Genomic DNA, 21,840 nt, shown 5'->3' with positions numbered 1-21,840 from the left:
TAAGAAACAAGACACTGGATTAGATGTGCCCCCATTTGGCCTGATCCAGTAGTCGGGCTCTTCTCATGTTACATTTTTTGGGCGAGGGAACACTTTCTCTCTTCTCAGCAATTTTGGCGCTTTTCCAAGCCTCCCTTCGCGGGTCTCGTTGCAATCTAAGTCCTTGTTCTGAAATGTTCTGTTTACAACAGGGAGGCAGTATTTTTAGTGTCTGATAGAAGCATCACATGCAGAAGACTCACTTGCAAATGAAAGCCGGAGGGCTGTTTATGCTCTACTGATAGGGACCGTGCCAATGAAGGCTGGGTTAAGGTGCGAAAGGGAGTTTGGGATGCTCTTTCCACTCTTCCCCACCCCTTGCCCAGCAATAAGCTGGCGTCCTTGATAAAAAGAGCAACCGCAACTGTCGTTCAGGAGAGAGAGGAGGCTCGCCACCCTCTCTTCTCTTGGAACTTCCTGTAATAATCTAACCAAACAGTTTTGAGATTTCAGAACGCTCCCCGCTTCCTAATTAGGACAAGCTTAAAAGGGAACAGTTGGCATTCCCGTTGGTGAGGCCCATGTGCTACCTGCAGCAGGCCAAGTCGAGAATGAAACTGATTTCTCCCTTACCTACCTTCCGCGTTCAGCAGCTGCTCCGAACAGGTGCTCACTCTCCTCGGAGCAGATGGCACCAAAAGTAGGCTTGTTGGCAAGTTTCTCTACAAAGCGGCCCTTCTTCTCGCATGCATTGATGTGCGTATGCAAAGAGGCACATACAATCGGCGCTCCCCCTTTTTGTTGTTGTTGCTGATGTAGCTTCACTTGCCGTAGAAGGTCAGTGACTAACGGATCCTTCCGGCTCTCAACAGTTACTTTCAGGATCGAGTGGCAATTGCTAAAAGTAGGGAACCGTTTCGAAAGCATTCGGGTTCTGTGCGACCTCTGTTTAAAGAGCCATGCATCTGTGAGCATTTAGCTAGGGTCTGGATTCCCCTCAAATTTCAACCGAATGGTTAATACAGTGGTTGTTGTTGTTTAGTCGTTTAGTCGTGTCCGTCTCTTCGTGACCCCATGGACCAGAGCACACCAGGCACTCCTGTCTTCCACTGCCTCCCGCAGTTGGGTCAGACTCATGTTTGTAGCTTCCAGAACACTGTCCAACCACCTCGTCGTCTGTCGTCCCCTTCTCCTTGTGCCCTCCATCTTTCCCAGCATCAGGGTCTTTTCCAGGGAGTTTTCTCTTTTCATGAGGTGGCCAAAGGATTGGAGCCTCAGCTTCAGGATCTGTCCTTCCAGTGAGCACTCAGGGCTGATTTCCTTAAGAATGGATCGGTTTGATCTTCTTGCAGTCCATGGGACTCTCAAGAGTCTCCTCCAGCATCATAATTCAAAAGCATCAATCCTTTGGCGATCAGCCTTCTTTATGGTCCAGCTCTTACTTCCATACATTACTACTGGGAAAACCATAGCTTTAAAACCATACAGTGGTACCTTGACTAAAGAACTTAATTTGTTCCGGAGGTCCGTTCTTAACCTGAAGCACCACTTTAGCTAATGGGGTCTCCCGTTGCCACCGCGCCACTGAAGCACGATTTCTGTTCTCATCCTGAAGCAAAGTCCTTAACCTGAAGCACTATTTTTGGGTTAGCAAGGTCTGTATCCTGAAGTGTCTGTAACCTGAAGTGTCTGTAACCCGAAGTACCACTGTACTTTGAACTGCTTTTCGAAACAGGGCACTTTTACTTGCTTAGTACACTTATATGCTGCCTGTCCTCCAAGGAGCTCAAGGCAGCTTCTGTTTTGTCCCCACAACAACCCTATGAGGTATGGAGACTGACCCACCCAGTGGGGATTTGAATCCAGGTCTCACTGGCCTTAGTCTTAAACACTCTAGCCACTGTACCACATCAGCTGCCTGCACAGAGTATTCAATTTTTAAAAAATTAAAAAATAAACTTTTACAGCAATAAACACACAACTTCATTTTCTTCCAGCACCAACGAGAGCATGTGTAGTCCATCAGGATTGGCCCTGTGAAACTATGATGCAAAAAACCCACCTTAGACTCAGTGAGTGGTGCTGGGCAATGCAGGCCGGTTGGTGTTACTTGAGATCTGTTTGCATTGCATAATGTTTTCCTCGCTGTTTTCCTTTTTGAAATGTGTGCATTCCGTTTCATTTTCTTGCACTATTTGGTGTGTTGTTGTTTTTTGTGGGGGACAAATGGGTTGGCCTCTATCACAATCACAAATGGGGAGAGTGCTGTTGCACTCATCTCCTAGAGAGCCAGTGTGGTGTAGTGGTTAAGAGCGATAGTCTCGTAATCTGGGGAACCGAGTTCGATTGAAAGTGCTGGCTTTGACCTATAAAGCCTTAAATGGCTCAGGACAACAATACCTCGAGGACTGCCTCTCCCCACATGAACCAACACGGACCCTGTACTCATCTTCTGAGCCTCTCCCCAGGGAGGCTTGCCCAGCACAACTGCTATATATCTTCAGGCACCAGATGAAAACATTTGAGAGTCAGTGTGGTGTAGTGGTTAAGAGCGGTAGTCTCATAATCTGGGGAACCGGGTTTGCGTCTCTGCTCCTCCACATGCTGCTGCTGGGTGACCTTGGGCCAGTCACACTTCTCTGAAGTCTCTCAGCCCCACTCACCTCACAGAGTGTTTGTTGTGGGGGAGGAAGGAAAAGGAGAATGTTAGCCGCTTTGAGACTCCTTAGAGGGAGTGAAAGGCGGGATATCAAATCCAAACTCCTCTTCTTCTTCCTACTCACGAGTTTTCCATGGGCATCTGGTTGGTCACCGTGACAACAGGATGCTAGCTTAGATGAGCTTTGGGCCTTATCCAATGGATTTCTTCTTACATTATTATGGGATAATGTGAACCCAGCAATGAAGGGCACAGAGGCAAATTGGTCTCCGCTTACATGGGGCTGTCCATGCTGCCTAATATGCATTTTCCACCTGGTCAGCCTGTATACAAAATTTCTGTTTGTCAAGCTCCGCACTGAGAAGTAGCTGCACAATTGACCAAATATGACAGGGACCCATGAAGTGCAGTTACAACTTTGTATATCCGAACTTCCTGGTTCTGTAGATGTGCCTCATTGCAGGGGCACAGAGAGTGGCGTATGCTAACCTCATTACTGTGGAGCAAGGAGGTCGTGCCGAGGTCCCTATGATGCAGTCGCAATTCTTTTATAACAGACTAATGCCCCAAATAAAGCATGGTGCGCTTAATGGCAGCCAGTAAGGTCTTCATGATGGTGGTTCTGTAGCAATTAGGGATTGGGGAGGAATGTGTTTCGTCCGCTTTTCACAGTGGTCCAGCCCAATCCAACACTCCTGAACTCTCTTTCAGAACTACACAAATTACACTGATTTTGCAGTGCATTTTCAGTGTGCTCAAAATACGTGCTTTACAGGTGAATGCACTGAAATGCATCAAAAAGTGCATATTTCATGTAAAATGTATGTCTTTTACATGAAAGGCACATGCAAAATACATACGATTCAGATGCGGTCTGGTCATGTCTTCCTTTGAAAAATCCACTTGCCGATGGGTAGCACCGACCTATGATCATGCTTGTTTGAAGGCTTGGTTGCTAAAGGGATCAGTAGGAGATAAGGCCATGTTCCTAAGCATTCTTTCTTTGTATTTTGCTTTCCCAATTTCCCCCCACCCTCTTACATTGTTAACCTGGTCTTTTGCTCGGTAACTTACCTGTCTGTATAAACCAGTCCCCTTTCTGTCCATTTCATGCGTCAGAAGCAGGCTTTTGTCTACCAAACTTCATGATGTAATAAAGTCATGAACTTGCTCGAGCGAAGCCAATGGCACATCAGTACTTGCATCACAGACCATGATGGAAGGCCTTATTGTGAGTCTTCTGGTCACTCCAGACGAGCCAATGCCATGGCTCTGGAATATGCTAAAAGGATCAGTTGCTCCTCTCTGCACATTCCACAAAACGCAGGGGCTGTCATGCACACCCTTCTCCCTGTTGTTGAAGTTTTGGCCTGATGGTTCCCTCTCTCCCAATTGTGCCTCGCAAACCTCATCACGTTCATTCAAGCCATGTAAACCAACATGGGCTTCAAGAGTCAGAGGCGCTGACCAGAAGAGCTTTGCTCATTTCCTTTCTCTCTGGGCACAAAAGACCCCCACGCTTGCTTGGCTTTGCTGTTCATTTTGAACAAACAACTGGAGCCAAAGCAACCAGATGAGACTGACATCTGTCTCTTTAACTCTTGCCAAGTCACTGCTGTTCCATGGCTGGCAGGGAAGGAGAGGGGATGCAAACGCCAAGTTCTCTTGGAAAGGCATGGTGCATTCCTTGTTACTCTCCCTCCCTCCATCTCCCTCGCCTGCCTCTTCCCTCTCGTGCATCTGGTTCTTCTGCCGTGGCTGGAAAGAGAGCAATAATGGAAGTCGGGAAGGAGATCAACGCTAACAGGGGGACAGAGCCTGTAGTTTATAAGACCACACCCTGTTTAAAAGGCAGAGAGAGAGAGAGAGAGAGAGAGAGAGAGAGCGAGAGAGAGAGGCCCTGCCATACATTTAAAGCACTCACATACACTTTAACAGCTCCCCCCCCCCACAAAGAAATCCTGGGAAACGTGGTTTGTTAAGGGTGCTGGGAGATGTAGCTTTGTGAAAGGTCTCCTCTAACACCTCCCAGCACCCTTTATCAAATTATAGGTCCCGGGATTTGCCATGCCTGTTGAAGTGGTACGGTGGGAATGTGGCGTGGGAAGTGCTAGCCCTCCAGAACAGATACAGCTACCAAGGTGAGAAGAGCAATAGCTGCAAGGACTCACACACAATAAAACAGAAGAAGGTTTTCAAGAGGTGTCCGATCCTGGAATCGTGCCTTCCTTGCAGCACAACACCCCCTGCAAAATCTCCAGTGTTTTGCGGAAAAAAATAGGGCCGCTCTTGCCCATGCGTCATACCTAGGAGAGTCCCAGTCAGTCATTGTAGACCCATCTAAACCAAACAGGTGCCCTCCAGATAGTTTGGTCTCTAGCTCCCTCCCTCCCTGACTATTGGCTGTGGCAGTTAGGGAAGCTGTAGTCCCCAAACAACTATCGTATTTTTTGCTGTATAAGACTCACTTTTTCCCTCCTGAAAAGTAAGGGGAAATGTGTGTGCGTCTTATGGAGCGAATGCAGGCTGCGCAGCTATCCCAGAAGCCAGAACAGCAAGAGGGATTGCTGCTTTCACTGCGCAGCGATCCCTCTTGCTGTTCCGGCTTCTGAGATTCAGAATATATTTTTTTCTTGTTTTCCTCCTCCAAAAACTAGGTGCGTCTTGTGGTCTGGTGCGTCTTATAGAGCGAAAAATACGGTAGGTTGAATAAGGCTGATGAAGGCAATACCGAGTCAGCTGGGCCTTTGGTTTGACATAGACAAGGCAGTTTCCTGCCTTCCTAACACCTAATATTCCTAAGCATGTGTGCTTTTTATGCCATTTCAAAGAAGCTTTCCCTGATTTCTCCCAGCAGACAAATTATGGGCAAGCTAGTGGGTGAGTGGCTTCCTAGTGGATTAGTCAATTGGGGCTGTTTCAGGAAAATGGGATTGGATGAAGTACATGCTGCTATAATGCCTAAAGGAAAACACAGGGCTCATCCACACTTAAACTGTGTTCCACATTGCTAGGCAGAGGTCTGGTCTTTCCAGGTCCTTGTTCAAGTGCTTTTTTGGGGGGGGGGATTACCTTGCTGCTTCCCCCCCAAAAAACCCCCACTATTGGCCACTGATTAGGAGCAAATGGCAATTCACAGAAAACCTGAATTGCCGTTTCCTCCATTTCAGTGGTAATGATCAGGTTTCCTCAAGGAAAGCTGCAGGGCAAAAAAGAAAAGAAAAAAAAGAAAATGCACTCGGATTCAGATCGGGAAAGTTCATATCTTTGCCTAGAAAGCATGCAGGGCAGAAGGTGGATAAACCCTCAGCCGCATGTTGTTGTTGTTGTTGTTTAGTCGTTTAGTCGTGTCCGACTCTTCGTGACCCCATGGACCAGAGAACGCCAGGCACCTCTGTCCTCCACTGCCTCCCGCAGTTTGGTCAAACTCATGCTGGTAACCTCGAAAACACTATCCAACCATCTCATCCTTTGTCGTCCCCTTCTCCTTGTGCCCTCCATCTTTCCCAACATCAGGGTCTTCTCCAGGGAGTCTTCTCTTCTCATGAGGTGGCCAAAGTACTGGAGCCTCAGCTTCACAATCTGTCCTTCCAGTGAGCACTCAGGGTTGATTTCCTTCAGTATGGCGAGATTTGATCTTCTTGCAGTCCATGGGACTTTCAAGAGTCTCCTCCAGCACCATAATTCAAAAGCATCAATTCTTCGGCGATCAGCCTTCTTTATGGTCCAGCTCTCACTTCCCTCAGCCACATACACAGATTAAATATCTCCTGCATATTGGAGCTTCTGCAACTTTCACCAGAGATGGGAAACGGGGCCGTTCCAATCTTGCCCCAATAAATTTATCATGGTGAATGCGTCTTGCTCACACTCTGGTTGGCCTCCATATCCAGCGGCTATTTGGGGGGGACAGGTGCAGCCAGAAGCTTAGGTGTCCCTTGCGATGGCCAGCTATCAAAGCAGCCAGCCTTTCGGGTGAATATTTCACACTCAGATCTGCAGGGGTTAAAAGCAAAGCATGGTTCCTGTTTGGAGGGCAGAAAGGGAGCCTCTGAGCAGAAGTTGTGCCCAGCGCCCTTGAGAGCTGGAAAAAAGAGAGGGCACAATTTGCACTTTAAATTATCCTCTCTTTTTTTAACTTAAAAGTCTCCTCTGCAGGACTGAACAGCCTGTCCTAACCCCTAGACCCCGTTCTGAGATTTTAGCAGCTGGTTTTGTCAGCAGGCCAATATAAGGAGGGCACAGAGATCAGAGTCTGCGCTCCTGTCCCTGATTTATCAGCCGCCACCAGCAGGCTTGTGGCAAAAGCAAGGTCGGAAGCCGATCCTGCAGCAAGCGCGCGTGGGCCGCGCAGAGACTGGCAGGGTCTGGAGGGTTCCTTTTATCTGCTAGGAGAACATGGGCGAGTTACAGGTCGAAAGTTGCTTCTCTGCCAGCCAGAACTGGCGCCTGGGCCGCCTCCCGTTGCGTCCTGTTCTTAGATCTTACGTTCCCAGGAATGAAGAAAGGTGACCTGATTTCTGCTATCCCCAAACTGCAGGATGACGATTTGACTTTGCTCAGAAGTGCAGCTGCATGCAAACTCCGCTTTAGCCGCTCTACCTTCAGAAGGCACGGATGGGTGTGTGTATGAGGAGCAGGGTGCCATTCGAAGGCATCCAGAAACAGGGCGCTCTGAAAAAACGGGGGAGCGCAGAAAGGCAAAAGTTGAGCTGCTGCTGTACGCCTTTGGCTCAGAGGCATGTTCCGCAGAGCTGTTTTGCTGGGGGGGGGGGGCCTTTCGCTGACACAGCATTTTGGGGGAGCATCCTTTGTTTATTCACAGCACACCACTTTCAGACTTCGGATGTAAACAAGAAAGCCTTCCTTTTCTTTCCTTTTTCGCACCATCTTAGACTCCCCACGGTATGGTGCCAGCAGCCAAAACAACAACAGTCCAACTCTGTGGAATTGGATTCTTCCAAACACCTTTTCCGCCGTTAGGGGAAATACATTTCCCCCCTCCTTTTCCTCCCCCTGGAGCCATGCCTGCTTCGCTAACTGCGAAGACTCGGGATTTAACTCTTTATTTATTCGTGCGTTGTAGTTCACCCTGCTCTTCGTTTCATCATCACAACAACCCAGAGAGGTAGGTTAGGCTGAGAGGCAGAGACTGGCCCAAAACTCACCCACTGAGCTCTGTGCCTGAGCGCGTTTTTGAACTGTGCTCTCCCTGTTGTCCTAGTATGACACGCCAACCACTAAAGCAAGCTGGCTCTCTTGGTCACATTCCCTCCTGGGCTCCTTTGGGAAGAAGGGCAGGATATAAACCGAAGAGATATGTAAGTAAACAGGGTTCAAGGAAACCAACAGGCTTTCTCCTACATTCAAATTGTTCTCACATAAAAAGCAAAGGTAGCTGTGTTGGTCCGTGGAGAAGGGGAAACTCCTCAAATCCACAACTAGGCAATGCCTTTATTAAGGTCAGCTGAAAACATTGCAAAATTGTGGCAAGCTTTCGAGTTCTCAGGACTCGAAATCAAGTAGAATGCTACGGATAGCAGTGGGTGATGGGGAACAAGAAAAAAATTAGGGGAAACCTGACAACAGAAAGACCCAAAATTGGGCTGTGTGCTGTCTCTATGAGGTCAGCTTATGGACTCCATTCCAAGATGGATATGGCTGGCTGGATATGTCTCTCTCAGGTGATTATAGATATCAGGTTACTCACCTAATGAAGAATTAGCTGCTCCCCATTTCTGAGAAATCAGCTCTACAAACATCCTCCCACTCATTCCATTTCCTTCTTGGCTGAGATTGCACTATGTAAGAACCATTTATTTTAACCCAAAACTTTGGCAAGATAAAGGGGTTAGATGGGATCCCCCATAGCAGTGGAAATAGCCAGTCTTTGTCTGGAGAAATTGGATCAAAGCAATCCGTTTTTTGCAATCAATGGATTGGAACAAGTCTCTGGTATATAGTGAATGCCCCCACCCCCATTTTCTGTAGTATGTTGTTGTTGTTTAGTCGTTTAGTCGTGTCCGACTCTTCGTGACCCCACGGACCAGAGCACGCCAGGCACTCCTGTCTTTCACTGCCTCCCGCAGTTTGGTCAGACTCATGTTTGTAGCTTTTCTGTAGTATAGTAGACCTATATGGCTACCATTCTGGAAAGCAAGTGAAAGTAATTTCACACACCCCAATTTGTTCTCTGACAGCTGGGGTAAAAAAAAAACCCACTTTCGCCGCCTCCAAGCCATGCAACTAAGAGAAAAGGTTCTTTAAACATGCAGCCAGAAATGGAAGGAAGTCAACAATAAGGAAGGAACTCTCATGGGACTGGAGCATCTGGTTGGCTACCGTGAGAAAAGGATGCTGGAATAGATGGACCACTGGCCTGATCTAGCAGGCTCTGCTTACGTTCTTATGTCCTCCCTGGGTAGACCCCATCCTGGCATTGTGGACTCCACTCCTGACACCCACATATAGAGGAGGGGGCCTCCATGCATATAGTTCAGGCATGTCCAACAGGTAGGTCGTGATCTACCGGTAGATCACTGGACGTCTGCGGTAGATCACTGGTAGATCATTGGCTCTCCCCAAAGATGCTGAACAACTGTGACGCCCCTAAAAAGAGTTCAACATTTTACCTCCTCAACAACTTTGACCTGAACCCAAAAAAGGGGGTAGATCACTGCCAGTTTTTAACTCTATGAGTAGATTGCAGAATCTCTTGGGAGTTGGCCACCCCTGATATAGTTCACCATGCAGAGACTTCTCTGGAATTTGCAGCCCTGAACTATCAGGTTTGCAGATTCCGGGGACGTTTTCACATGTGCCACCGCGTGTGTGGAGACCCCCCAAGCTATAGACTCCTGAATTGGGCTCTAGCCTCTGTTTGTTGGCTGGTGGGTCACTCAAATGAATTTCTTACCTCAGTGCAAACAATTCCTAATGGGATTCTCCCTCCTTTTCCTCCCTCTGGCAGGTGTTGACGGAGAATGGCTTCGGCAAGATCACCACTGAGATCCGCGAGGCTCCAGAGTTCTATTACGCTGAAGAATATCACCAGCAGTACCTGAGCAAGCACCCTAACGGCTACTGCGGACTTGGAGGCACTGGGGTTTCCTGCCCCATCGGCGTCTAAAAGAGATCTTTCCTCCTGCGACCACCTCAGCACCTTAAAGCAAGATGTCGGACGCAAAGGGACATGCTCTGAATCTTTCCTACCATTTGGCTGCAGTCTTCGGGGTGCTCCCAACACGAGTGAATGCCGTGAAATCAAAGGCACCTGCCTGCAAGGAAAGGCTGAGAGCTGAGCTATACATTTAGCAGAGCCACATGCCTGGAGTCCTTGTTGGACTCCACCACTTCAGGATGCAGACGGGGAAAATCACTTTTGTTTCATGCTCCTCCATATAAGTAAAAACAAATTCACAGCATAAAGAAAATCAGCTCATCGGATGTCTCAACTGGTGTACTGCCATAGCCTGGAATATTAATTTTCTACGCACAAAGTGTTTGGGTTTTTTTAAAAAAGAAAGGGGAGATTTAAAAACGCACTCCCCGTTCTACATTCTGAAGTGGTGCAGTCCAGGAAGGCCTGTAATGTGTAATTTTGCGGAATCTACATGGCTCGGGATCCCAACACAAGCACCTTAGGTGGGCATAGACTCTGCAGTGGAACCCAGGGATGGACTGGGTGTTTCACGCTGTGTACCAACATTAGCCCTGGAATCTGAAGGGGGTGTGGAAGGCAAGGCTGTGTGTTCCCATGCAGGAGAGAGAAGAGATAGAAAAACAAGATGATGGGGGCGAAAGCCTTTTGAGATGCAGGCAACAGAGAAAGAGCAAAATATCTGCACACCCCTCTAGCTTCTTTGCTCATACTTGCAAAGCCCCCGTTCGGTTGTTCAAGCCCCGTTCACGGGGTTAGAATATTTTGCAGGGTTGACGAGGATACTCTGGTTGCCCCCACCTTCTGTTGCTTCCCTGTCACCCAACCTCCACCATCCTCCATGCACCAGGGCTGAAGGTTTGAAGCGAGCAACCTCTGCAGACTCCCACACACACACAGGATTTAGAAGCCAGGTCTGTATCGCCAGCATGACAATCCAGCGTGAGGAAAGCAGTCTTCACATCTCCCAACGCCGATTCATGCAGCGGGTTAGGGGCGAGAATGTGACAAGAGAGGGTGGGGATGACAAGAATGGCCCCTCTTCTCCCACGATGGAATCCTGATGGTGTGAATTTGTTTTGAAACTGGTGCCAGAGCTCAGTTATATCAGTCTGTGTTCAGCTAATGCCTTAATTCTGTGGGTTCAGGCAGCCACAGATCTTTTACGTGTGCTCTTGCAGAAGTTAATTCTGTCGGAAGGCATTTCGGGAGGGGAGCTACGTGGGCACAACTGAGATGCTTTTGCAGCTGTGGCATATAAAGCTTCTGCTATCCTCTCGGGGCGGGGAATTTGCTGGAAATAAGTGTGAAAATTGAGAGCTTGGACTGTGGGGAAGTCTCTTGACTGAAGGAGGAGCCGCAAGGTTTGATTTCTGTAGCATCAGATGTGCAGTTTTATAAGCTCCTCGGCCCATGGGTACCCTTCTGTTACTGCCCCAGATGTCTATGGCATGCAATTCCCACCACACCCCCACCGAAAGGACTCCTGTGATTCTCTCCCCCGTCCTTCACTCAGTTGTAAAGAATGCAGTTGTTTCTTATTTGTGAGAGCAGCTGTACATGGGGAAAGCTGAAGAAACCTGGCTTCCCTTGACCCAGGGGCTGGTCTGGATCGGCAAGGAAACTGTATCAAATGTAATGCAATAAAGAGCGACAGGTTGCTAAGGAAAAAAGATGTCTTGTGCTGTTATCTCGAGTCCACGTACCCAAGCCTTGGAGCTGCTTTTTGGCTCTATACAACGAGGCTGCCGACCTGAGCTTGGAGACTCAGTTTCATTTACCACTCCCCTCTGTAAAGCTACAGATCAGGTCCCTCCATAACTAAGGTTTCTGCTGAGATGTCCACCAGTGGAACGCCAACCAGCTAATCAATCCTTGCACCACCGTTCTGCCCGCTTCTATCTTCTTCCGTGGCAAACAAATGTGGGTTGGATCATTTTGATGGCCACATGCTCAAAGCCACAGACCCACGACCGCTTCAGGGCATTCTCCTTCTGCCCTGCAGCTGGGTGGTGGGAATGGGTCACGTGGCATAGGCGCCAACTCCCCGGGGCACCCACGAAATTCCCCATGGAGGGGTCGGGCACCCCCTTTGGTGCCAAGGCCATGCACGCTGCATGGCACCCACGGTCGTGGGGCCAAACTGGCCCGGTGATGAGCAACATTCCCCACCACCACCCATCCTTTTCAATGTTTGTCCTTGGTTAGGGTCTAACATGTGATTCTGCCCTCCTTCCCGAGCTGCCCCCCTCATCCTTAGAAGGCATGGTTCCTATAGTAACAGAGCGCATTGTGTGGAAGTGTTATACCTCCGAATTGTTCTGTTGTTCACCGTCAAGGAACCTGGCCCTATCTAATTTCCCAGGCGCAGGGGTGAAAAGGGGAATAGAGCATAATAGCGCTGCAGCTGATTCTTTACTTGTGGCTGCCTTCACCTCTTTGGTTAGTATTGGCTGGGCGGCGGGAGAGTGTTATTTTCCTCCCGCTGCTGGGTGAGGGCCTCTGGCACGGGAAGGCCCATTTTCAAGGAGCAGTAAGAAATTGCAGCCTTGAAGCCGCCGTGCCTTTTGCACAAAGAGATTGGATTTATTAGCAAATCGGATACCACGGGCCTCAGCAAGTGTCGGGAGCGGATTTTCTCATTCCAGAAAACAAATGCCCCCCTTCAGCTGTTTGGGGCTATATATATTGCTATGCTGGGCTGCCGCCATTTGGAACGAGGTTTCGCTCGGTCTCTTATGTTCGTAAGTGCTGCGCGTGGATGCAAGACACACCTGCCCATTATCTCCATGGGTTTTTTAGGCATTTCTGCAACTCACCACATAAAAGGTTCCTGGTTATTTGTAACCTGGATTACGACACTGCGACCTGACATAGCTAGAGGAGCTGCCATATTGGGCCCCATCTGCCCTATGCATTGAAAGCAGATTTTCAACCCAAAAGGCGTACAAAAAAAATCTCACAGAGCAGATGCATTTGTCACTAGATTCCTGGTGTGTGTTTTTACATTAATATACGGTAATTTAATTTCTAAAATAACAGGGGTGGGGATTATGCTACCTGGTGTGAAGTTTTTGGGTAGTACATGCCCGGAGTCTGGTGGTTATTTGTGTGTGTGTATGTGTATGTGGTGGGACGCAGGTGGCGCTGTGGGTTAAAGCCTCAGCGCCTAGGACTTGCCGATCGAAAGGTCGGCGGTTCGAATCCCTGCGGCGGGGTGCGCTCCCGCTGCTCGGTCCCAGCGCCTGCCAACCTAGCAGTTCGAAAGCACCTCCGGGTGCAAGTAGATAAATAGGGACCGCTTACCAGCGGGAAGGTAAACGGCGTTTCCGTGTGCGGCTCTGGCTCGCCAGAGCAGCGATGTCACGCTGGCCACGTGACCCGGAAGTGTCTCCGGACAGCGCTGGCCCCTGGCCTCTTGAGTGAGATGGGCGCACAACCCCAGAGTCTGTCAAGACTGGCCCGTACGGGCAGGGATACCTTTACCTTTACCTTTATATGTATGTGAGTGTGTGTATACATACACACACACACACACACACACACACACACACACACATGAAGCTCATTTGAAAAGCCACTTTCCCTTTTCTTCCTTGGGATTGCCAGATCTTGACATTGGCTCCTTGTGACACTTTCTCCTTTCAGTATTCAGATATCCCCCTGGGGAATTTAACAGAGGCTAGACACCCGCAGGTTGCTGGCCTTCCAGCTCACTGCCAGACCCAGCATTCCATTATGACATCACCACAAGGGAACAGGCTGGTGGGTGACATCACATGGGGACTGGCAATGTGGGAGGAACTGTGAGTGATGTCACTTCTAGGCAAACAGATTGCTTATGTCCCGTACAATGAGGAATGATGGGATTGCTTCTTGTAGCTTCTGGTCTGAACATGAAGACTGAGGGCCTCTTTAGAACGAGGCTGAAATGCTACAACGCCTTCTCCTGTTGCTAGCATCCTTCACGAGAATCTCCCATACAGGTAGGCGGATTCTGTTTCCGCGGTATGTCGTTTATTCCTGGTAGCTAGGTGGCAAAAAGCCCTCAGTCTTGGTGCTGTCCACAGGAACCGGGGGGGGGGGGGAGAAAACGGGTTTGAAACACAAGTCATCGTGCTGCAAGGCCATGACCAAGACACGCTTCCAGCCAAGCCCGGCCTCACTTTCCCTAGTCTGCCATATGGGCACAAATCTTGCAGGGAATGAAATAATTCTGCTATCTCTTGACAGAGCTACAGGCCTTGCCCCCTGTGCATTGTGGCCTGTGGCCTGAATTTAAAGCCATCTCAGGATCAGGAGCAACGACTGCCTCTGAGATACTTCCCTGGCAGGCCAGCATCCAATCAAATGAGCTGCATTTCTGTGGAGGTGTGATTCTGAGCAGTTGGTGGGTTCTGTCTGCAGCTCACTGCTACACGGAGGAACTGTGAGTACTGAGGATTCCCTTTAAGTAGGGAGACAACTGTGCAAGTTGTCTTTAAAAATAATAAAATCCCCTGTGTTTTTTTAATGGATGAATTAAGAGTATGATCCATAAAGAACCTTTGTCCCTGAGAAAGCTCACTCTCCAAACACTCTTTGGAGCAATCTTCAAATAATAATACTATATATTAATCGTGAACGCCTCCTTTGAGTATGGATCCTAAGCACCTTCCATACACAACTGGGAGGGATCAGCAGGCTCACGTTCAAATACACACATATATAACGAAAATGTAAGAATGTCATCATACTGCAGTTCACCTGGCTGCAGACAGGTGGTGCTATGAACTACAGTGTGATGGCAAGCTTGGGTCTCAGAGCTGTTAGGCCATTATAACAGGCAAGGAGGAGGGAACTGGAGATGAGAACCAAGGAAGGAGTCAGGAAGGCGGGCAGCTGGTGGTCCAGGTGAGTGAGCAGGCAGGCCGCCCACCCAGGTAAGCAAGCATTCCAGGCAAGCTGTAGAAGTTTGACATGGCCTGTGGGGAAGGGGTGGCTTTGGCAAGGTGCAAAGAGACACTCGGAGGGGGGAGAGAACGGAAGACAGACAACTCAGCCAGGCAGCACATGGACCAGGTGAGTGGGTGGGCACCCCAGACAGGTGAGTGGGTGGCCCAGGGGTGCTTTGGCAAGGAGTAAGAGGTGTGTGTGTGTGTTTTAATACAGTCATACCTTGGAAGTAGAACGGAATCGGTTCCAGAAGTCTGTTTAACTTCCAAAACATTCGGAAACCAAAGCACAGCTTCCGATTGGCTGCTCACCAAAACATTTGGAAACCGGAACACTCACTTCCGGGTGTCAATCATTCGGGAGCCGGTTTGTTCGGGAGCCAAGACATTTGAGATGCAAGGTACGACTGTGCTAGAAAAAAGAATACTCAAGGAGAGGAAGGTCAAATGGCTTAATGCTTAATTACTACTAAGCATGCCCATTGGACGGTGCTGCCCAGCTGTTAGATGGGTGGAATGGAAAACTGGGCAAAGAGGGAATAGAATGGAGTGTACTGAAAAAGGGCAGAGCTGGCTTTCAGGAAAACTTTACAAGAATGTTTCCCACTGCAATGTTTTGCTGCATGTTCAACTTTCTGGGTACCAACCTGAGGCTTTGCCTCTTGTTTGTTTTGCTTCACCTTGGGAATGGTGGGGGGAGAGCGCATGGATCCCAGCACACAAATGTTGCCCCACAAGCCTCCCCCACTCTTTCTAAGCTGTTTTATGCTCATTCAAGTCATTGGTTCGTTGGGACACAGTCCTGGGGTTCATTGTTTGATCTTTGTTGATGCTCTGCCCCTCTTTCCTTTGTCCCCAAGTCCTTCAGATCTCCATGTAGTGGTTGCTTTGAATGGGCATGAATTGGAGAGAACGAAGTTGGACAGGGTGCTCATCCACGAGGACTTTGACTGTACAAACCTGAACAACGATGTTGCTTTGCTCCTGCTGGCCTCCCCAGTAGACTTCGGCGAAGAGAGGACTCCCATTTGCCTGCCCTTGCTGCAGGACCTTGGAGCGTGGCGAGACTGCTGGGCTGCAACTTGGAGATCCACCACGCCTGGTATTGCATTTTCTAGTCCAGAGCTCAGTAAAAAAAATACTCCCCTGTGTTTGCCGCACAGACATGCGCTCGCTGCTGTAAGTCGGAGCAGATGGGGCGTGTGAATGTGCAGGTATCCATTGGCTCAGTCTGCACTTCAAGGTGAAAGGATCAAATCCACAGTTTCCGAACCCAAACATAGCTGTCCCCTTTGAAATTCGCATTTGAATTTTGCAATGCAGTTTTCCAGCCAAGTAACGTGCAGAAAATTCATGTGTAAAGTGCACATGAAAACTCAAGTACTGGTTTAAGTACAGAAAAATGCATTATGTTAGGGAGAGTTGCTTTGTAAAAATGTGTGTGTGTGTGTGTGACAAAATTGCATAGAAACAGGAGAAATTTGTACTAAGGTGCTGATAAATTCTCATGAGAACTTTAAAGGGCTTTCCCCCCAAACTGATAGGAAGATACAGATAACCAAACTTAAGATTTAGGGAGATTTTAGGAATGAGAAATGGAGAGAAACCAAAACTGTTGGATTCTGAGCGTGATTGCGGCAGCTAGACTGGTGACTGGGAGCAGCCGCCGAGACCACATAACACCAGTCTTGAAAAATCTACATTGGCTCCCAGTATGTTTCCAAGCACAATTCAAAGTGTTGGTGCTGACCTTGAAAGCCCTCTGTCCAGTATATCTGAAGGAGCGTCTCCACCCCCATCATTCTGCCCAGACACTGAGGTCCAGCTCCGAGGGCCTTCTGGCAGTTCCCTCCCTGCGAGAAGCCAAGTTACAGGAAACCAAGCAGAGGGCCTTCTCGGTAGTGACACCCGCCCTGTGGAATGCCCTCCCACCAGATGTCAAAGAGAAAAACAACTACCAGACTTTTAGAAGACACCTGAAGGAAGCCCTGCTTAGGGAAGCTTTTAATGTTTGATGCATTACTGCATTTTAATATTTTGTGGGAAGCCACCCAGAGTGGCTGGGGAAGCCCAGCCAGATGGGCGGGGTACAAATAATAAATTATTATTATTATTGAACTGGGAACTCAATGACTTGGGACAGAGACCTCCCCATGAGATCTCACTGGAAGGAACCAGCACAAAATGATCTAGAGCAAGTGGAATCGCCAGCCTTTGTAGCTGGCAGGCTATAGATTTGGCCTCTGAATTGCCCAGACCTTTTGCCCTTGCCCTGGCCAGCAGTGCAACCCCTTTGCCTTGATGCCATGCCACCAGCATCCGAGGCCCCTCTTGGGCTTCGAGAAACACAGGCTCTCCTTTTCTCAATTCCAGAGCAGCACAAGCCTCCGCGCTGCACAGAGCAGTGAGGCCTAAACGAAGCCCCCGCCGTCCCATTCACCCCCTCTCCTCCTCCTGTCGTTTCTGAAAGCCGCCGCCTCCCCCTCTTTCCTCTGTGCCTGCAGGCGACGAGAACACACCGACCAGAGTGCTAAAGAAAACGGAAATGTCTCTGGTCGGTGGGGAGACCTGTTCCAAGAGCGTACAGGGGCTGACGGAAAGCATGCTGTGCGCCGTCTCTGACGAAGGAGGGAAGGAGACCTGCAAGGTATAATGAACCTGGCTCTGTACTGCTGTGCCGCAGGCCGGGCAGGCAGGATGGATGCGGTAATGATCTTCGATCTCTTCCCCAGGCTTCCTGGGGGTTGCTAATGTTTCTCTGCACAGCCTCCGGAGAGATGGGGAAGACTTATTTTAGCAAGCGTACAAATAGGGGAAGTCCTGGTCACCTACAAGGATATAGAAGCCGTGTCCTCCAGTCTTGTTCTGAGTCCCCAAAAAGGGGAGGAGAGATGTCTTCATGCTCCTTTATCCCTCCTTTTGATTATTTTTGTTCCTCTCCTTCCCTCTCTTTAAGAGTTTGGGTGTAATCTACGACACCTCCCTTTCCATGGAGGTGCAGATTGCAGCTATAACAAAGGCGGCATTTTTTCATCTCCGCCAAGCTAAGCAGTTGGCTCCTTACCTCTCTCACCCTGACCTAGCCACTGTGATCCACACGACGGTCACCTTCAGACTGGATTATTGTAACTCGCTCTACATGGGGCTGCCCTTGAGACTGACCCAGAAACTCCAGCGGGTGCAGAACTCCTTACGGGGCAAGACTCCTTACGGGGTCCTTGCCACGGGATCACACTCACCCAGTCTTATACTCGGTGGAGTACAGGATCAGGTTTAAGGTGCTGGTTTTAACCTTTAAAGCCCTATATGGCCTAGGACCCTCGTACCTACGAGACCGCCTCTCCTAGTATGTCCCACAGAGGACCTTACGGTCTTCAAACAAAAACATCTTGGAGGTCCCAGGCCACAGAGAGGTTAGGCTGGCCTCAGCCAGAACCAGGGCTTTTTCGGCTGTGGCCCCGATCTGGTGGAACACTGTCACAAGAGACTAGGGCCCTGTGGGACTTGACGTCTTTCTGCAGGGCCTGCAAGACAGAGCTGTTCCGCCAGGCCTTTGGCCAAGGCACAGCCTGACCCCCTCCTTTGTTAACCCTCACTGAACTCTAGCCCAATGGTTGCCATTAATCTGATTTGAACTGATTTTATAATGAACTGATTTTAGAATGTTGTGTCATTTTACTATTGTTAGCCGCTCTGAGCCCGGCTTCGGATGGGGAGGGCGGGATATAAATAAAATTTTATTAATATTTATTATTATTGTTCCTTCCTCTCCTCCCCCCTCCTCATTTTCTTGTCCTGCTTTTCTGCCTCCACTGATACACACTGTGTTTTCGGAGGAGTGAGCTTGTGGCGGGAGGTGGAAACTCTTTAGGAAGAGATGTATATTCTTTACTCAAGAGGAGGTTTTGCAGAGGGTTGAAACCAGGGCTCCCCCTCCCCCAGCCGGAACTCACTGGAACTTAGTTCCAGCACCTCTCAGGTGGGCGTCATTGCCATTATAAGAGAACAAGGGAGGTGTTTTTGGTGAGTTCCAGCACCTCATTTTCTGAAAAAATAGCACTGGTTGAAACTGTATGGAAAATGCAGAAGGGTAAGGGAACAAGGGAGGGTGAGGAATTAATGCGGGGAATTTATAAACCACGTGGTTGCTATTTATTATCTATGGTGTGCCTTCGATGTGTCGGGGGCTTCAAGGCTGCGAGAGCACTGGACTCCTGTCTTGAGGGGCACCCAATGTTCAACTCTGACACAGTGGAGATAAGAAAAGAAAAGGCATGAAATGGAGATTGGGGTAAATGGAGAAGAATATGCCTTTGTTTTGGCTGAAACACAGGCTCAGAAAATGTCTCCATTTATGTTTTTAGAAACATTAAAAAAAAACAACCTAAAGTGGCTGAGTTTTCCGATAAAACTGAAAATCTACAATTCACGTTAGGGCCATTCCATGATTAGACCAACCCAATTGCCGCTAAACCTCGGAGAAGCTTTTGATATGTAAAATCATTTGATGTGTAGTCATTGAACACCTAGCCTGCTGATGAAGGATTGTGGAAAACTCCCAACATTTGCACACTATTTTCTGGTGTCTTGGTTGCCCATCAAGTGGCTGTTGTGTGAATTTTGGGGCCTATGGAGAGGAAAGTTTGCCCATGGACCTTGAGAGAGCGACTGCGCCGTCTCAGTTTTGGGATACCTAACAGGGGTGTAACAACCCCTCACCGTGAATAATAGTGCATAATAGTGCAAAGCTGGCAGCTTCCTTTCTGCTTCTCCAGAATGCAGGGCCCGAAAACAGTGCTTTCGAATAACAGGAATGAAAATTCCAACTAAACCTTAGGAATAACTTTCTGGCAGTAGGAGCTGTTCAGCAGTGCAGTAGGCTACCTTGAAGGTTTGTAAACAAGAGTTTGGGTAGCCATCTGCGAAGGATAATAATAATAATAATAATAATAATAATAATAATAATAATAATAAATTTTATTTATATCCCGCCCTCCCCAGCCTTAGCCGGGCTCAGGGCGCCTAACAACAATAAAACAGTACAAAAGTACAGCATAAACAACACTCTAAAATCATTCATCATAAAATTAATTAATTCAAGCCACTGGCAGCCATTGGGCCAGAGGTCCGCGAAGATTGCCGAGGGAGGGAGTCAGGCTGTGCCCTTGCCAAAGGCCTGGTGGAACAGCTCTGTCTTGCAGGCCCTGCGGAAAGATGTCAAGTCCCGCAGGGCCCTGGTCTCTTGTGACAGAGTGTTCCACCAGATCGGGATTCATTTGTTGTGATTCCTACATTGTGGGGGTTGGACTAGATGATCCGTGGGGTCCCTTCCGACGCCAGAATTCTATGATTCTATGAGGACGTTGACCTCTTTCTCTTGTGTCCTCCTTCTGACCTCTCCCAGGATGACAGCGGGGCTCCTTTGGTTTGCACTTCCGGAGAAGTTGGGAGATGGTTTGCGGTTGGACTAGGCAGTCAGGGTGAGGCCTGCGAAGGAAAGGGCAGCCCCGCTGTCTACACTGTGGTTTTCAGCTACCTCAACTGGATAGAAGAGGTTACGGCCGAGGAAGGGAAACCATTTATCCCCGAAGGAGTGGACGTGGTCCTAGCCGATTCCGAAATCCCTCCTCCCGCTTTGGCTGAGTTCGAAGAGGTGACGGCTGAGGAAGAAAAACCATTAATCCCCGAAGGGGTGGACGTTGTCATAACTCATCCCGAAATCCCCGTTCCTGGTTTGGCCGACTCTCCCTTCCTTTCCGCCCCCTGTGCCGTTGCTTCTGTTCTGATGTCGATACTTTTCCGTTTATTGTAATAAAATCCGCTTTGCAAATGCTCTCTCTCTCTCTTGCAAGAGTTCTCGCTCGCTTTCTTCATGCGTAAAATAAAGAAAGCTCCTAAAACGAAACCCGAGGGCCGTCAAATGAACATGCTTCCTGCACGTTCCCCCAGGGCTGACTTCTCGGGGTTTTTTTGCAAGTAGTGGCACGTTTTGCAATATGGAGGGACATCTTGTGGTTACACTGCGCACTGCGGCCAGAGAGAGGCTGCGCTGCAACAGAAGATGCTGTGTACATGCATCAACAGCTGCTGTAGGCCACAGACCACCTCTGGCCCACCCCTGGCAATCCAGAATTTGCCTCTGGCCCTCTTCTCTCAGACCTGCACCACCAAATACACTACACCGGGTCAGGACGCTACAGGAGTGTGTGTCCCCTTTGGACAGACGGGCAGTATCACTCACCTGTCAATCACCTGATCTCAGTCTCCATGACATCATGATGGGAGGGGTCGTCCACAACATCTGGATGGATGCCGGTTGCAGAAGGATCGTTTGCATCACTGATAGTGCTGTTATTAATGGCTTTTGCCTCACTGTATGCTTGCAAATCTGCAGTAAGAGCAATTGTTTGCAAAGAGGCTGCTGAGAAGTTCTCAGCGGGAGATGGGAATCATTCCTTCGCACCTTTATCTTTTCATTCCCTGCCTTGTGGAAAGTTTCCCCCTCTTCCTGCCACTTTCCTCACCCTTTGTGTGTGTGTGTGTGTGTCTTTTTTTAAGGCTGTTTACTGGCTGTGGGGGAGAGAAACTTTCTTTATCTCTGTGCAGCTCCTGGCATGTATTAGGCATTCGAATCAATAGTACCGACCATTTATTTCTTAGATAAAACAGAAATGCTTACCCCAAAAAATACACCAAGGCAGCATTCAGCATGCAAAATTACAATGAGGTAGATAAAAACATCACCAAAGATTAAGATTAACGTTTTTGTTTAACCCATTCTGCATTCCACATGTTGGTAATTACTGTGATATTTTCTTTTCCAAATATGTAGAAGTATTCGTTAAACCTCAACAAGTGTAATTTTTCTCCATGTCTGCTCTGATACTGCTTTTCTTTTGCTATCTTCTCTCACCCCTTTCTTTTTTTCCCCCTTCTGTAATTTTATTCCTTTCCTTGTAATTTTAAAACTACAACAATAATTACATTTAAAAAATCAGTACAAAAAATAATAAATACTAGTTATTGTTGTTGTTGTTGTTGTTTTAAAAAATCACTTTGCAAAGGCATGCACTGCCACACTGTTTTAGGGGATTTCTAAAAGAAAGCAT

General features: G+C 48.5%; 2 protein-coding genes across 5 annotated transcripts in view; both read left to right on the top strand.

Moving 5' to 3' along the window:
* Window positions 1-11,470, top strand: part of MSRA (methionine sulfoxide reductase A) — a 210,307-nt gene extending 198,837 nt beyond the window's left edge. For all 4 annotated transcript variants that reach the window (XM_083733806.1, XM_083733807.1, XM_083733805.1 and 1 more), the window contains one exon: window positions 9,609-11,470. In XM_083733806.1, the coding sequence (XP_083589932.1) occupies window positions 9,609-9,767 (159 nt within the window). In that variant the 3' untranslated portion in view covers window positions 9,768-11,470. The remainder of the gene's footprint in view (window positions 1-9,608) is intronic.
* Window positions 11,471-13,581: 2,111 nt separating this feature from the next.
* Window positions 13,582-20,564, top strand: LOC310841946 (serine protease 55-like). The gene is made up of 5 exons (XM_083733706.1): window positions 13,582-13,783; window positions 14,031-14,226; window positions 15,592-15,833; window positions 17,236-17,378; window positions 20,136-20,564. The coding sequence occupies exons 1-5, from the start codon at window positions 13,729-13,731 to the stop codon at window positions 20,541-20,543; spliced, it is 1,044 nt and encodes a 347-aa protein (XP_083589832.1). The 5' UTR covers window positions 13,582-13,728; the 3' UTR covers window positions 20,544-20,564.
* Window positions 20,565-21,840: the final 1,276 nt, after the last annotated feature.

This window comes from Podarcis gaigeae (genome assembly GCF_964106915.1).
Source record: "Podarcis gaigeae genome assembly, chromosome: 3".
Classification (NCBI taxonomy): domain Eukaryota; kingdom Metazoa; phylum Chordata; class Lepidosauria; order Squamata; family Lacertidae; genus Podarcis; species Podarcis gaigeae.
Note: the sequence above shows the minus strand (reverse complement) of the source record. Positions and strands in the feature narration are given on the sequence as shown.

Coding starts and splice junctions, on each gene's coding strand:
- LOC310841946 (XM_083733706.1), top strand. CDS start 13,729: ATGCTACAACGCCTTCTCCTGTTGCTAGCATCCTTCACGAGAATCTCC. Junction 14,227..15,591: donor CACTGCTACACGGAGGAACT/GTGAGTACTGAG, acceptor TTTGTCCCCAAG/TCCTTCAGATCTCCATGTAG. Junction 15,834..17,235: donor TTGGAGATCCACCACGCCTG/GTATTGCATTTT, acceptor CTGTGCCTGCAG/GCGACGAGAACACACCGACC.